Raw genomic sequence first — 12,873 nt, 5'->3', positions numbered from 1 at the left:
CTAACTTATCATTTAAAGTTATATTTCAGCTACAAATTATATTTTTAATTGATTCTGTAATAGGATTTTTATTTGTCTTTTACTTTGGGCTTTACCTTTTAAGTTTATGAAAGAAGTAAATTAATATTTATAAACTCTAAAAGTGGCAAGTGACATTTTATTTTCATGCATAAAACATTTTTGTTAACTAGGTTGTAGTTGTAAATCGCAAACCAAATAGTGAAATAAATTTGAATTGCCAAAATTGCTGCCTATTGAATATCAAAGCTGATGATATCAGGTTGGTGAACTTAAAATACATTGGCATTATTCAATCTTTCAATAAATTTTTATTAGCATGACTGGAAATCAACTGCTGTATTTGTAGGTCGGATGGTCAATTAATGAGTTTTAATTTGGCATTATGGTTTTCAAGCTTTCATCATTCAGAATTTGTTTTATGATATCAGACAATAGAAGACAGTGCTTACAGTTTTACTTATAAACACTACATTATAATATATCTGGTATATTGTATTAATACCAGGACAATGTCTTAAGATACTTAACATTGTCTTGTAACTCTTTGCATTAAGTTATTTATTTTTCTTAGTATGATAAAATAAAACAATTTTATATTAGTGCAAAGTTGAGTCAGCTGGTCAGAGTCCTATTTTATTTAGTAAACTCCGTCAAAAAGAATGTTTTTCTTTGTTAATTTTATGTTTGCTGTTTGTTATCATTACAGAAACTTTGAATGCTTTGACTACTATGAATTTTGTGCCTTTATATAGACAATTCTTATACGTGTAATGTTATCTATATTCAGTTCAAGTTCAACATTTTAGTAATTATGATTATGCATGAATGGATTTAGCATACATTTTCTCATTGCATTATTTATAATTTAGCATTCCTAATGTTTTTAAATAATTTGACTAAGATCAGTATGTTACGATGTTTTAATTACAATTTTTTGTTACTAATTGTGGTGCTGAATATACTTGTAATTATTTTATACTTTTTTAAATACTGTCCTTGTTTTTATAATTTTTTAACAATAAGGAAGGAACCATCTTTTATATCAAATGGTTCAGTAAACCAGTCCAATAAATGTGTTAATACTTCTAGTATTAGTAATGTATAAGTAATTTAACTCACTTTAAATAAAACCAGTAAAATGTATAATAAATAACCTTTTATTTACCTTACCAGTCAAACTGTTAAAAATAGAATACATTTACTGCATCCAAAAACCTAGGTTAAAAATTGGGGTTTATTGATTTATTTGAATTGATCTAAAACAATAAATAGGTTAAATATATTAAATCATAAATTATTATTCTCAGTATTAAATCTTCTCAGTATGTGTAGACTTACCTTTAAATATTATAACTCAATAAGTTATTTTAAAATATTGCTATTTGTTGTTTTATAGACATAGCTATTACTCAAAACATTTTCAATGGTAATAAAGTCTATTATTACAACAACATTTCTGTAATCCATAGCCGGTATTTAATTTTATTCCCACAAAGACGAGATATCAGTGGTTTTAGAGACAACATATAAAAAATCCATCCAATGTTTCTAACACCAAGAGACTCGTGAGTGTTAATTTACTAACATTTTTTTTTGTCAATTTGTGGAATTTTTCCCACATTTTGATCATTGTACAATTAGTGTATCAAGAAATTAAAGAGATCATGACAATAATAAGGAATTTGAATGTTGACATGTCGGTAATAAGAAAACACCAAAGATGAAATTCCTATGAGTATTATTTTTTTTAACCCATGATTTGTTACGCCACTGCTTTTACATGGTACTTTTCTATTAAAATTAGTAACTAACAATAATTTAATTTACTCCTAAATTCAATACAAGCCCTAAGTAGCCACGGTATAGAAATGCTAACAACTGCTGCTTGCCAGCGAAGCTCGTTGTGGTTCCAATTTGAGGAATTCTTTATATTCTGAGCTTGTCCTGTGAGTCAAACCTTACGGCATACAGAAACATTTTATAAATAAAAAAATAAATTTCAATCTACTATCCCAAACTTTTATGCTGATGAAACTTGCATGACTACATAATAAGGAACTTGGTTCCATCCTGAAAATTTCATGTAATTGTTACAACTGTAAGTATTTCTTACAATTTTATCGGCCAAACAAATAAATGAGTGCAATATATATATATATATATATATATATATATATATGTACTGGTAGAAAAAGCATTTAGTAGTTATTAAAACATTTGTTTAACTGAATTAGTTTATAGTGTGTTGTGGAGCGTGAGCAGCAACTGTCACAGTTGCTGCATCACTCTCCTGGGTTCACTCCATACTTTCTTATAAGTTACAATTCTCTTTGTCATGAAAAGCAACAAGTACATTCAGCATCATTTATATAACATTTGTGGGGAATACATTCCTGCTTGTGACAAATATTCTGTCTGCAGCGGACACTAATATAGCAGAAAACAATTAGCATTCAATGATTCATCAACATACGACACATGAACATTATTCCTGTATTGGCTCATTTGAAACATGTGAATTGCACATAAATTAAGCATTCAAGTATATTCTGATAACAATTAAAGAAAGGTTAATAACTTTATCTAAATATCTGCGACATTCAGGCAATATTTGTAACTATCTGGAAGCCGGTGTGGCATTACTGACTGTGTCTTCTCTATATATGTTCATGTGTAGTGTTTTACAGTGTAGTGCTATTATTACTAATATTCAGTTATCAGATTAACCCTTAAAGCACCAAATACTTGCTGCTTAACTTGGGACTAGGGTCTAGCACTAAAATATAAGAAAATTAGAACTGTATTTTCTCATTGCTAATTTTGTTCCATTTTCTGTGTAACAAAAGGATAAAAACTTGCATGCATGTATATATTTTATTTGGCCATAATATGTTCTAAATAGTGATTTAATGAAGTAATAGATTTCACGTATTTATTTAAATAATAAAATGTTACAGTTAGCTTGATAATATATCAAATTATTAGAACACAAAATCTGCATGTACTTAGAAAATGTTTATACAATGTGTATTTTTTTAGACATGACATATGTCATATATAAAAATACATTGCTTTTTCAAGAGTTTTTAGCCTACCAATGAGTTTTATAATTTTGTTTGTATGAATTAGTAGTAAGGTTATAAATTAATACTGAGAATTGTAGTAAACTAACTAAATATATCACACATATTTCACAAACATTACATTGCAGAACACATATTGACCACACTATTAATGTAAAACTTATACGCACTTGTAACATCTAATCAAATCCGCCTTTATTGCTTTTGAACAGTATACAATATTGTATAGCAACAGTCATTAGCCTATCTTCTCATTCATACACAATCATACATACAAAAGTTCCTTAACCAAACAAACACGCAATTCCTACATCAGATTTGAACTGCCCAGGCGGCTGGGAGTTTTTTATTCGCCTGTGGCATTGAGTGCTGCCTTTAACACAAACAAAACCTGTTTGTACCTACACAGGTTGTTATTCGATAATGTAGCACATCAAATAATTACAGGAAATTAGTTCTTTGCATACACACAGTGACAGTTTAGCCCCTAATCGACCCTTCCGCGTATATAGTGCTTTAATGGTTAAGTTCTGAGATGTGTTTGTTTTATATGAGATGTGTGATTTTGATTTTAAAACTCTATTGCATCATATTGCTTTTTTTCAGCTTACATTTAACTACAATGTGTCTCCAGTACAAGCCTACAGTTGTGGCCTGCTTCTGTATACATTTAGCATGCAAATGGTCCAACTGGGAGGTAAATACATTTTTGTGTATTTTATATCACTTTTATGATGACGCATCTATTCTCCATTGAATCGAACATGAAACTTGTTATTGGTACACTATTTGGTTGTTGCAAAGTGTGCTGAATGAGTTGCTTAATAACATAAATACGCCACACTAACAATGAGAAATGTACGCAATGTGGGTATCAGATAAAGACCATGTAAAAATGTTGAACTATAATGTTTTAATAGTCATCTTACCACCAACCAAGAAAAAAATTAATTTCTCCTACTTTGTAATTGATTAATTACATTACATCGTTTTAAATTCACACATTTCCAAATAAACATAAATGGTATAACAAAAACCAAAGAAAATAAACTAACATAGTGAAGGTTATAATCTTATAATTGTATAAGATTGCATATACGGTCAATGTAAAATAATGTTCAAATAATTGTATAAGATTGCATATATAGTCAATGTAAAATATTGTTCAAATGGTAATACAAGTTAATAAAGATAACTAAACTAAACTTAAATGAGTGGCATTAATATAATTAATGAATTTGTAGGAAAAAAATAATAAACTAATTTATTAAATTTTGGTTCAAACTAAAATAATTTGGAGTTTAAATTGTTACATACCTAATAGACATTCTTTTTTTTTAATTAAAAAGTTCAATTCTTCAACATTTTTATTTCTGGAATTATTTATCACAATAAACATGAATAACAAATTCTGCTACATGATTTGTTAGCATTTGTGACTTCTTTTATTATAGTTGTCAATTTGATTAAAAATCTGAGTTGTGTTGAATAATTCGGAAGGTATCCTTGTTGGTGGAATATTACACATAATCTTAAGTACGTACAACAATGTATTATTTATCTTTATTATTCCGGAAGTTTGTAGAATAAGGCACAATTAATTCACTAGGCAATGGTCCATCCAAGAAAGAAAAAATCATTCTTATCTAACAAATTAACATTGTCTTCTGATTCACTACCCAGTATATTTCCAATGTCACTACTTTGCAAATTAACACTCATTGCAAAATGTACATTAAATTATTTACTTAACAATAAAATATTAAACCTATATAAACATATGCCGCCCAGCAGTTCCACAAAAATTCAATTAATTCATTAAAACCTTAAACAATCTTCTACATTATTCACTTCACTAATTTATAAAATACTACTTGAACGTTTATTTACACACACTAAACAATGGAAAATGTAAAAGATGCAAATAAATAACAAACAATACATTAGTACTGACAAATGGGTAATAACAACCGAGAAATTACTATGGCAACCAGGCGATGCGTAATTCTTATCTACTAGCTGAGTGAACATATTCAGTGAGAACAGTGTTGCTTAGAGAAATTCTTCTTTGTTTTATGATTTTCACTACTTCCAGTCAACGATAAAGTAAAAAGAAATATAGTTTAATAAAGCTATTTTTGACGGATTAGGCACATTTACATTTTTCAAAACATTACCTTTTCAAAAAATATTGTATAAACATTTATTTGTTTACAGGCTATTGAAATAATGGGGAATTTGGACAAACTTACAGTAATTTTGTGTTTTCGGAAATTACGTGAACAAATCGCAATCTGAAATGCCAACATCCATGTTTAAAATGTACTAATAAAAAAATTAATGTGACTATAGAATGTTTTATGGTATAATATGAAACCTTGAATCTTTTCTTTAAATTTTCTGTTTTTATGTTTTTTTTTTTTATTTAGAACAAAGTAAAAATAGACTTTTGCTATGAGAGATCATATTACAACATTGTTTATGCGTCGAAAATAGCTTAGTGCCATTTGAAAATTTAGTTAGTTTGTTAATAATCGCTTAAAGCCAGTTGCAGGGTTAAGTATTCCACTTTTTAAAATCAATACATAGAAATTCGTTAACTACATAAACTATTTTTATTTCATCTAATGATTTTTTTTCCTCTGTATAGTGATATGTTAAAAAATCACAGAATATACAACATATTTTGAAAAAATAAACACAAAAAATTACGTTTATTTATACGGTATTGTGACATAAAAAGTCACAAGTGTGTTGCCAAGTTTTTAGTTAAACATCTTGAGTGAAAATGTACCAAGGTTCCAATAGCAAGTTTCACTCGATTAGTAGTATTTCTGAGGTGTGGCTAGAAAAGAACCAAACTGTTTGTTATTGGTCATAAGCAGGGATGAGTGTGGAGTGGCCAGCTCGTATTGCTCTCCACCACATTCTACTTAAATGTTTTATTCCCAGTCAAAAGTGGTTCATGGTTTGTCATCTGATAATAGATATTTCAAAAAGAGTGGTGTGCCACTATGCAATTCCTGTTGAAAGATTCGTTACGGAAATCTTGTGTATTGTTACTGTATTATGGTGATATTGTTTACTGTGTAATATTGTGACAATATTATAGTTAAAAATTGTTATCGCGTGTATGGGAGTGTACGATTCAGATGGTTGTGAAGACATCAATGTCTTTGGCAATTCAGTTATCACAATTTGAAAGATTAACTGCGGAAATGGAAACTACAGCTTGTCAAATAAAAATAATTTATATTTATAGTATAAAATTTATGAAATAACGCTGAATCAGAAAACTACAGTTTAGAAACACTAAACAAAAATTACCAATTTTAATTCTGAGAACTTAGAATGGATGGGTACTGACAAAACATCCAAGGAATGTTATTCATCATGAATTTTCTGTGACATTTGTGCAGTGTTCGACTGTGTCGACATAGTTGAGTTAGTACAAGTACTGAAAACAAAAACAATTAAAATTCTTGAGCAAAATTTACTTTCGTCACATCATTACTCATTTGAAAATTGATATAGTATGAGCATAAAAATAGATAAAGAACTTTTAGCAGATTCAGTCCGTTTCTTTTCTACCTACATGTGTAGAAACCTATGTTTGTCCTCCAATATAATTTCTAACTTTGCGCACATACAGAAATAATGCCTGTTTCATTAACATCTCTTTGATATAGCACCTCTTTGTCTAACACCTCCTCATATATATGAGTGTGTGTGTGTATGTGTGGTAGTAGTAGTTACGAAGTTTGATCAGCTTTTTAATTTGTAAGATGTTTGGTAGTATTAACAAACTTAGTTACTAACTTTCCATGGAGAACACTTTTTTCATTCAATTCTTACTAATGATTGATTGAATCTTGATATGAGCCAACCTAAAAGTTCATATTCTGTAATATATATCGTTTCAGTCGAGTAAGTTTTATGAAAAGCTAATATTTTGTGATGTACCTAAAATATACAAAACATAAAAAAATATTTACAATACAATTAAATTTGAAAATTTGTTTACTGCCAAATAGGAAAGCAAAGCAATGAAATTTGGTTTTGGTTGCATTATGAGTAAATAATAATCCTTAACAAACTATCAAGGTCATGCTTATAAAACAGTCCTGCTTAGTACAACGATTGCAGCTCTCATGTTGCGTGGATTTTCAAAGCTTGTCGTTGAATTGGAAAAACTTTGTGATAATTACCATTTACACTCCATTTTATCGTACAATGAGAAGTGAGAAGCTGCTGGACAAATTCAGTAAATTCTTTCGATTCCAGCAATATTTTCAAAACATCACTCATAAATTTTGGTGATTTATTGCAGTGTATCTGTTAAAAAATCACAACACTATTTAGCCATCCGAATAAGACATACAAACATGCTAAATTGCAACACTGTTACTTTTTACTGTTTCTGAATGAAGAACCTTTTTAGGAAAATAAAAAAAAATTAAACAATGCAAACTAGACCGTAATGTTAGTGGACCTTTTTTAGTTTGTCTTTGCCGATTGACCCTTATTTCCCACCGTTTTAAACACAGTATTAAAAACATAAATCCAAATATATGTAAATTAGGCATATTAATCTAATATTCAAAACATTTTGTTTCAAAATTTGACACTTTTGTTATGTCACAACAAGTCTTGTCTGTTTACAAAGTTGGCATACCTGATATGTTTGGTGTTATTTATTTCTGAAGTTTTGCATATAAAATTGCTAACTCTGAATTTTTTCTTTCTATATCTTAAAAGCCCTTTTCATTCCGAAGTGGACTTTCAGTAGATATATCAATTTCTTATATTTGGGACCCAAGTCCTGCAGATGTTATGTGTAAACAAACTTCAGTGTTCATTTGTCCCTATCTTGTGTGTTATGGAAAGTAACATCGTAACTTTTGCACAACAAATGTGTAATCAAAAAATTTATTGTAATCCAACTATTGTGTTGCCAATTGTAATCTATTTCTTCTAATTCTGTATGACTTTTCCACTATTGCATGGTTTTGAGTTTGTTTTTATGACACATGTCATGTTGTATTTTATCACTTGCATCATTAATTAATGTCAATAGTTCATTTAAATAGTTACAATTCATTATGATCATTTTGTTTGGAGAGCAAATAAATGTTAATGTTCATTTACAGTGCAAAAAATCATTACCAGTAGAAAATATTAAATTTTTTTACAGATTTAAATAATTTTACTTATCTTTGTCATTAAAATCATATAAAATAAAATTCTGTTTTAAAACACGAATTATATTCTTCTCAATTTCAAAGTTAACTAATATAATTATTCAAAATTTGAACTAAAAATCAGATGCTTGTGAAAAGTACTCATGATTCAAAGTGTTGTAAATTGTCAATAATAAAAGTTCTGCCATTTATTATTTTAGATTCCACTGAGCAATGAAAGCAAGAGCTGGTTCTGGTATGTGGACAGAAGCGTTACTCAAGAACTTCTAGAACAGCTTACTGACGAGTTTCTTCGCATTTTCGACAAGTGTCCTTCTCGTTTGAAGCGAAAAATCTCAGCCAACCAGAACATGACTGGATACCACATTGGAGTGGTGAGTGAACCCACCTTGAAACATAGTCCTCGAACCGTCAATAGGTGCATTCTATAGGTGTTGATTACTTGTATTATAACAAGACGGTTAACGTGATGACTGCGGCAGTCACATTAATGCGACATGCTCGTTGCACTGTTCAGGATCCCTTAGTATAAAGCCACTGTGAAGGTGTGCAAATAATTAAATAAATGCTTAAAAATTGTAATCTCTCGTTAAAAATGATCAAGAGCTAATGCCACTGGCACCTATCTTCATTCTTAGCCTCACAAGAACTGTGTTAAACCTCAAAGCTCTATTATGTTTTATTTCAAATTTTGTCTTATGGAATGAATTTTAAATACTATAAATAAATGTCTTATTGGTTAGTACCCACTTTTCACCCAGATAGAAGCTTAAAACTTTTGCATTTACTTTGTCTCTCTCTACAACATTTGTTGCTGCCGAGTTCAATTAGTCAGTTTGGGAAGATGCGTGATCGATTACTACAGACCTGACACGTGTCTAGCCATTATGGCATGAGATCATCGGAGATTGAAAAAAAAAACAACGGGCCTCGTATGTTTCTGCATGGTTCTGAACACATAATTTATGAAACTAATGTATGGTAGAAGTACAATTATCTGAACAATAGAATTATCTACATTGCCAATTATCTGGATCACTTTGAAAACTTGGTTCTTTAAATGGCACAACTATCTTGTAAAGTAATTTAGTTGTTACGTGTAGCAATTGGCCCAACTGCAAAACAGATATAGCTATAGTATTCGTGATGACTCATAATCACATTATTGTCTGATATTGTCACTAATCAGTCAATGCATTTTCATCTTGCATCTGTGTTGACTGATTGGTTTTAGCTGTCATTCTTTGAGTGTGTGAATTCTTTGAATTAAGTACTGTGCCACAATGAACTCTAAAAGTAAACATAGTGTTATCGTTGTCAGATAAAATAAAAACCATTGAACAGTCATCACAGGAGATTAAGCTTAAAAGGTATAAACCAGCCAGAAGTGAACCCTCCTGGGGAAGTAGAAACAGTTATCTAAGATGTACAGGGTGGGAATGAATGTTAACAGTTTTTTACATATAGTATATAGTAAAACGAATGTGTGATTTATCTGGTAGTAGAATATTTCTTTAAAATTACATCACTTAATTTAAGATAAGAATTTGTCACATTACAGTATAAACAATGTTATGTTTTGTGTGTAGGTTACTGTTATTTACATGTACTGAAGTATGTAAAAACTGTATTCTACATAATTTGATTGATATACTGCAGAATGAGCTGGCCCAGAAGAGAGCTTTGCCAGGTCCAGGAGCAGACCCACAGCACGCTAGTTTCCAGCAACCAGTTGCATGCAACCGCAACGCAGGTACATTTTCTATTTCTACACTGTTTAATGAAAATACCTTATATGTACAGGGAGCGGCAAAATGATCTGATGGTTTTCACTACCGTACTGCCTGGTGAGTAGGTGTGTTCTAGAGCGTACACACTGGCATTTATAGAAGTCGTGGAGCAGTTGCTGAGCACAGTGCATTTTTTGTCAAGGGCTTTTTTTAAAGTCGTGAGTCCTGCATTGCTGTTCAGCTGCAGTTCCATAGAGGTTTTGTGTGGCCGAGTTCCTACTCATAACACCCATTATACTCTGGGTGTGTAACTTCAGGTGTACTGGTTCAACTTTGAAACAGATGTAGACAGGTCGTCCAAGATCAGCCCAGACACCAAAGAATGTTGAACAAGTAAGAGGAGCTGTGGAAGCCAGTCATCGGCGGCTGGCCTGTCAACAATCTACTGCTTTGTGCATGTCTGACCACTTGTTGAGAGGAATAATGTGTTTTGATCTTATCATCTCCTTCAATATAAAAAGGGCTATTGTCCAGCAGCTAAAGCCTATTGATTATGCAATGCGGGAAGCTTTTGCAGACCAAATGATTGATCTTGTAATGTCTGATGAAAATTTTAAAATCCTGAACAAATTCATGAACGTCTTCTGTATAATTCCAAGATTTCTTTGTGGTGCTGTGCAACAAGTTTAATGGCCAAATCATCTTGCGTTTTGTGGATATCGCATATGACCACCTTGCTCTCCAGATCTCAGCATTTTAAATTTTTTTCTTGTGTAGATTCCTTAAAACAAGGGATTACATAAACAAAGCCCGAACACTAGACGAATTGAAAGTGGCCATGTGGCAAGAAGTCGCAAAAATTTCTCCTGCAATGTTAGAGAATTTGTTTTACAGTTTCAGTGCAAGGAAGAGTGCATTGTAAAGAAGGACAAAATTAATCGTCAAGTTCTGCAAAAGACCAGAAGTGTGGGTGTTGTTAAACAGTTTGAAGGAGTATAAAGCTTCTTGTTAACCTGTATTCTTTTTCACAGCATGTATCACTGTTAAGCGTGGCACTTGCTACGCATAGCCACAGATCATCAGTGCTGCAGAAGACCAGGAGTCTGGACAGTGTTAACCCTCCGACTAATAATAAGAAACTCCCAGAATAATGTACTGGTTTTTGTCTTTGGGCAGTATATTTTTCGGGTATTTAAAAAATAATATGTGCTAAATACTAAATAATAAGTGTTTTATATATATATATATATATATATATATATATATATATATATATATCTTTTTTGTTATAAACCAGGGAAAATGTAAAGTAATACAAATATGCAATTACTAGAGTATTGTTTTTTTATTTGTACATAAATTGAAAAATTTGTTTTGTAATTTTTTTTGTTTTCTGTTTCACTCCATATAACTTTCACATAACTTGAGGTAGTAACAGTTTGAAGGAGTAAAAAGCTTCTTGTTTGCCTGTATTCTTTTTCACAGCATGTATCACTGTGTTAAGTATGGCACTTGATACACATAGCCACAGATCAGTTATATTTCATGTTTAAAATTACAACATATTATCAACTGCAATTTAGATTATTTTAGATTAAACAATATTGATATTCCCCAAAATATTTTTAAGAATTACAATGGCCAATATGGTTTTTAATAAATTTTATTTTACTAACCAACCCCTCCCCCCCTAGTTTTCCTTCAACCTACCACTACCCTGTACTCAAATATAATGTGTTAGTTGTAACGTTTGTGCTTCATATTTCATGTATGTATATATTTCATGTCTAGCTGAAGACAACAGGAAGAAAGTGGCGGACAACAGCTTGCTGGCACCAAACTTCCGCCCTATGCCTGTCCCTGATTACAAGAAGCAGCCTGCTGTTCATACGGGTTCCAGGTAAGATTGAAATTTTATTTAATATTTCTCTGATCTCTTTATTTTATATTTCTTGATTTAAGTGATGGTGAAGACAAAAAGGAAGTTACACACCTCTTCTTTATGATACAGTTTATTTCCATATATTTTTTACAAAACTTATCTTTATGTGTGAAACTAACAGCAAATAAATGCATCTAATGGAATTATCAATCGAATGTCATTTAAAGCCTTTTAAATTTGATAGTATATGATATTAAATCAAATCTGTATTTAAACTTGAAATTTTCTCCTTTAGAAACAGGTCATTAATTAATTTTTTTTAAAGTACACAAATCAATTATACCTCAGTAATATTTGTAATGTGATCTGAAAGAATTGTTTAGCTATGTCAGTGTATGAGTATTCTTTATCCACTTACTCAATTTAATTTGAGTTATCCAGCTGTCAGTTTTAGTTACGATCTTTTACAGGGTCATTGTCTTTTAGTGTTTAAAAAATATCGGGGTATTGTTCATGGTATTCTCCAACTATAAGGAACACTCTTTTTTCAAATTTTTGTTGTATGACGTTTTAATACTATTTCAGCTTAACCCAAAATAAATAATGTGACAGCAGTGAATTTCGCAGATAATTCTAAAATTTTCAATAGTAGGCACAAAAACTAATAGTAATTATTTATATTGGCCATCTATTATTCATATCACTTAATATTTTACGTCATTTAAGAAACTCAGTTAACCGCTTTAATATTTTCAAGTTTTTTTAAACCATATATTTTACTCTGGGATCCACGGATGGTCCCCAAGCAAATAATCCATTCATGGATAATAGAGACAGAGTGGCTATCCAACCGGAATAAACTCAGAATTCAACAGACAGGGAGAAAAACCGGGACTAAGCCGGAAATCTCTTGGAGAACCGGGAAAATCTCAAAAATAATTTTTCCGTTTCTCAAG

At 30.7% G+C, this 12,873-nt stretch overlaps 1 protein-coding gene across 4 annotated transcripts in view; it reads left to right on the top strand.

Annotated features, from left to right (window-relative positions):
• The window catches only part of LOC124368796 (cyclin-T1), a 41,871-nt gene that overhangs the window by 17,649 nt on the left and 11,349 nt on the right, over window positions 1–12,873 (top strand). For all 4 annotated transcript variants that reach the window (XM_046826176.1, XM_046826178.1, XM_046826177.1 and 1 more), the window contains 4 exons: window positions 3,711–3,801; window positions 8,506–8,679; window positions 9,965–10,058; window positions 11,827–11,935. In XM_046826176.1, coding sequence (XP_046682132.1) covers window positions 3,711–3,801; window positions 8,506–8,679; window positions 9,965–10,058; window positions 11,827–11,935 — 468 coding nt within the window. The remainder of the gene's footprint in view (window positions 1–3,710; window positions 3,802–8,505; window positions 8,680–9,964; window positions 10,059–11,826; window positions 11,936–12,873) is intronic.

Source organism: Homalodisca vitripennis, chromosome X, assembly GCF_021130785.1.
Source record: "Homalodisca vitripennis isolate AUS2020 chromosome X, UT_GWSS_2.1, whole genome shotgun sequence".
Classification (NCBI taxonomy): Eukaryota; Metazoa; Arthropoda; class Insecta; order Hemiptera; family Cicadellidae; genus Homalodisca; species Homalodisca vitripennis.
Note: the sequence above shows the minus strand (reverse complement) of the source record. Positions and strands in the feature narration are given on the sequence as shown.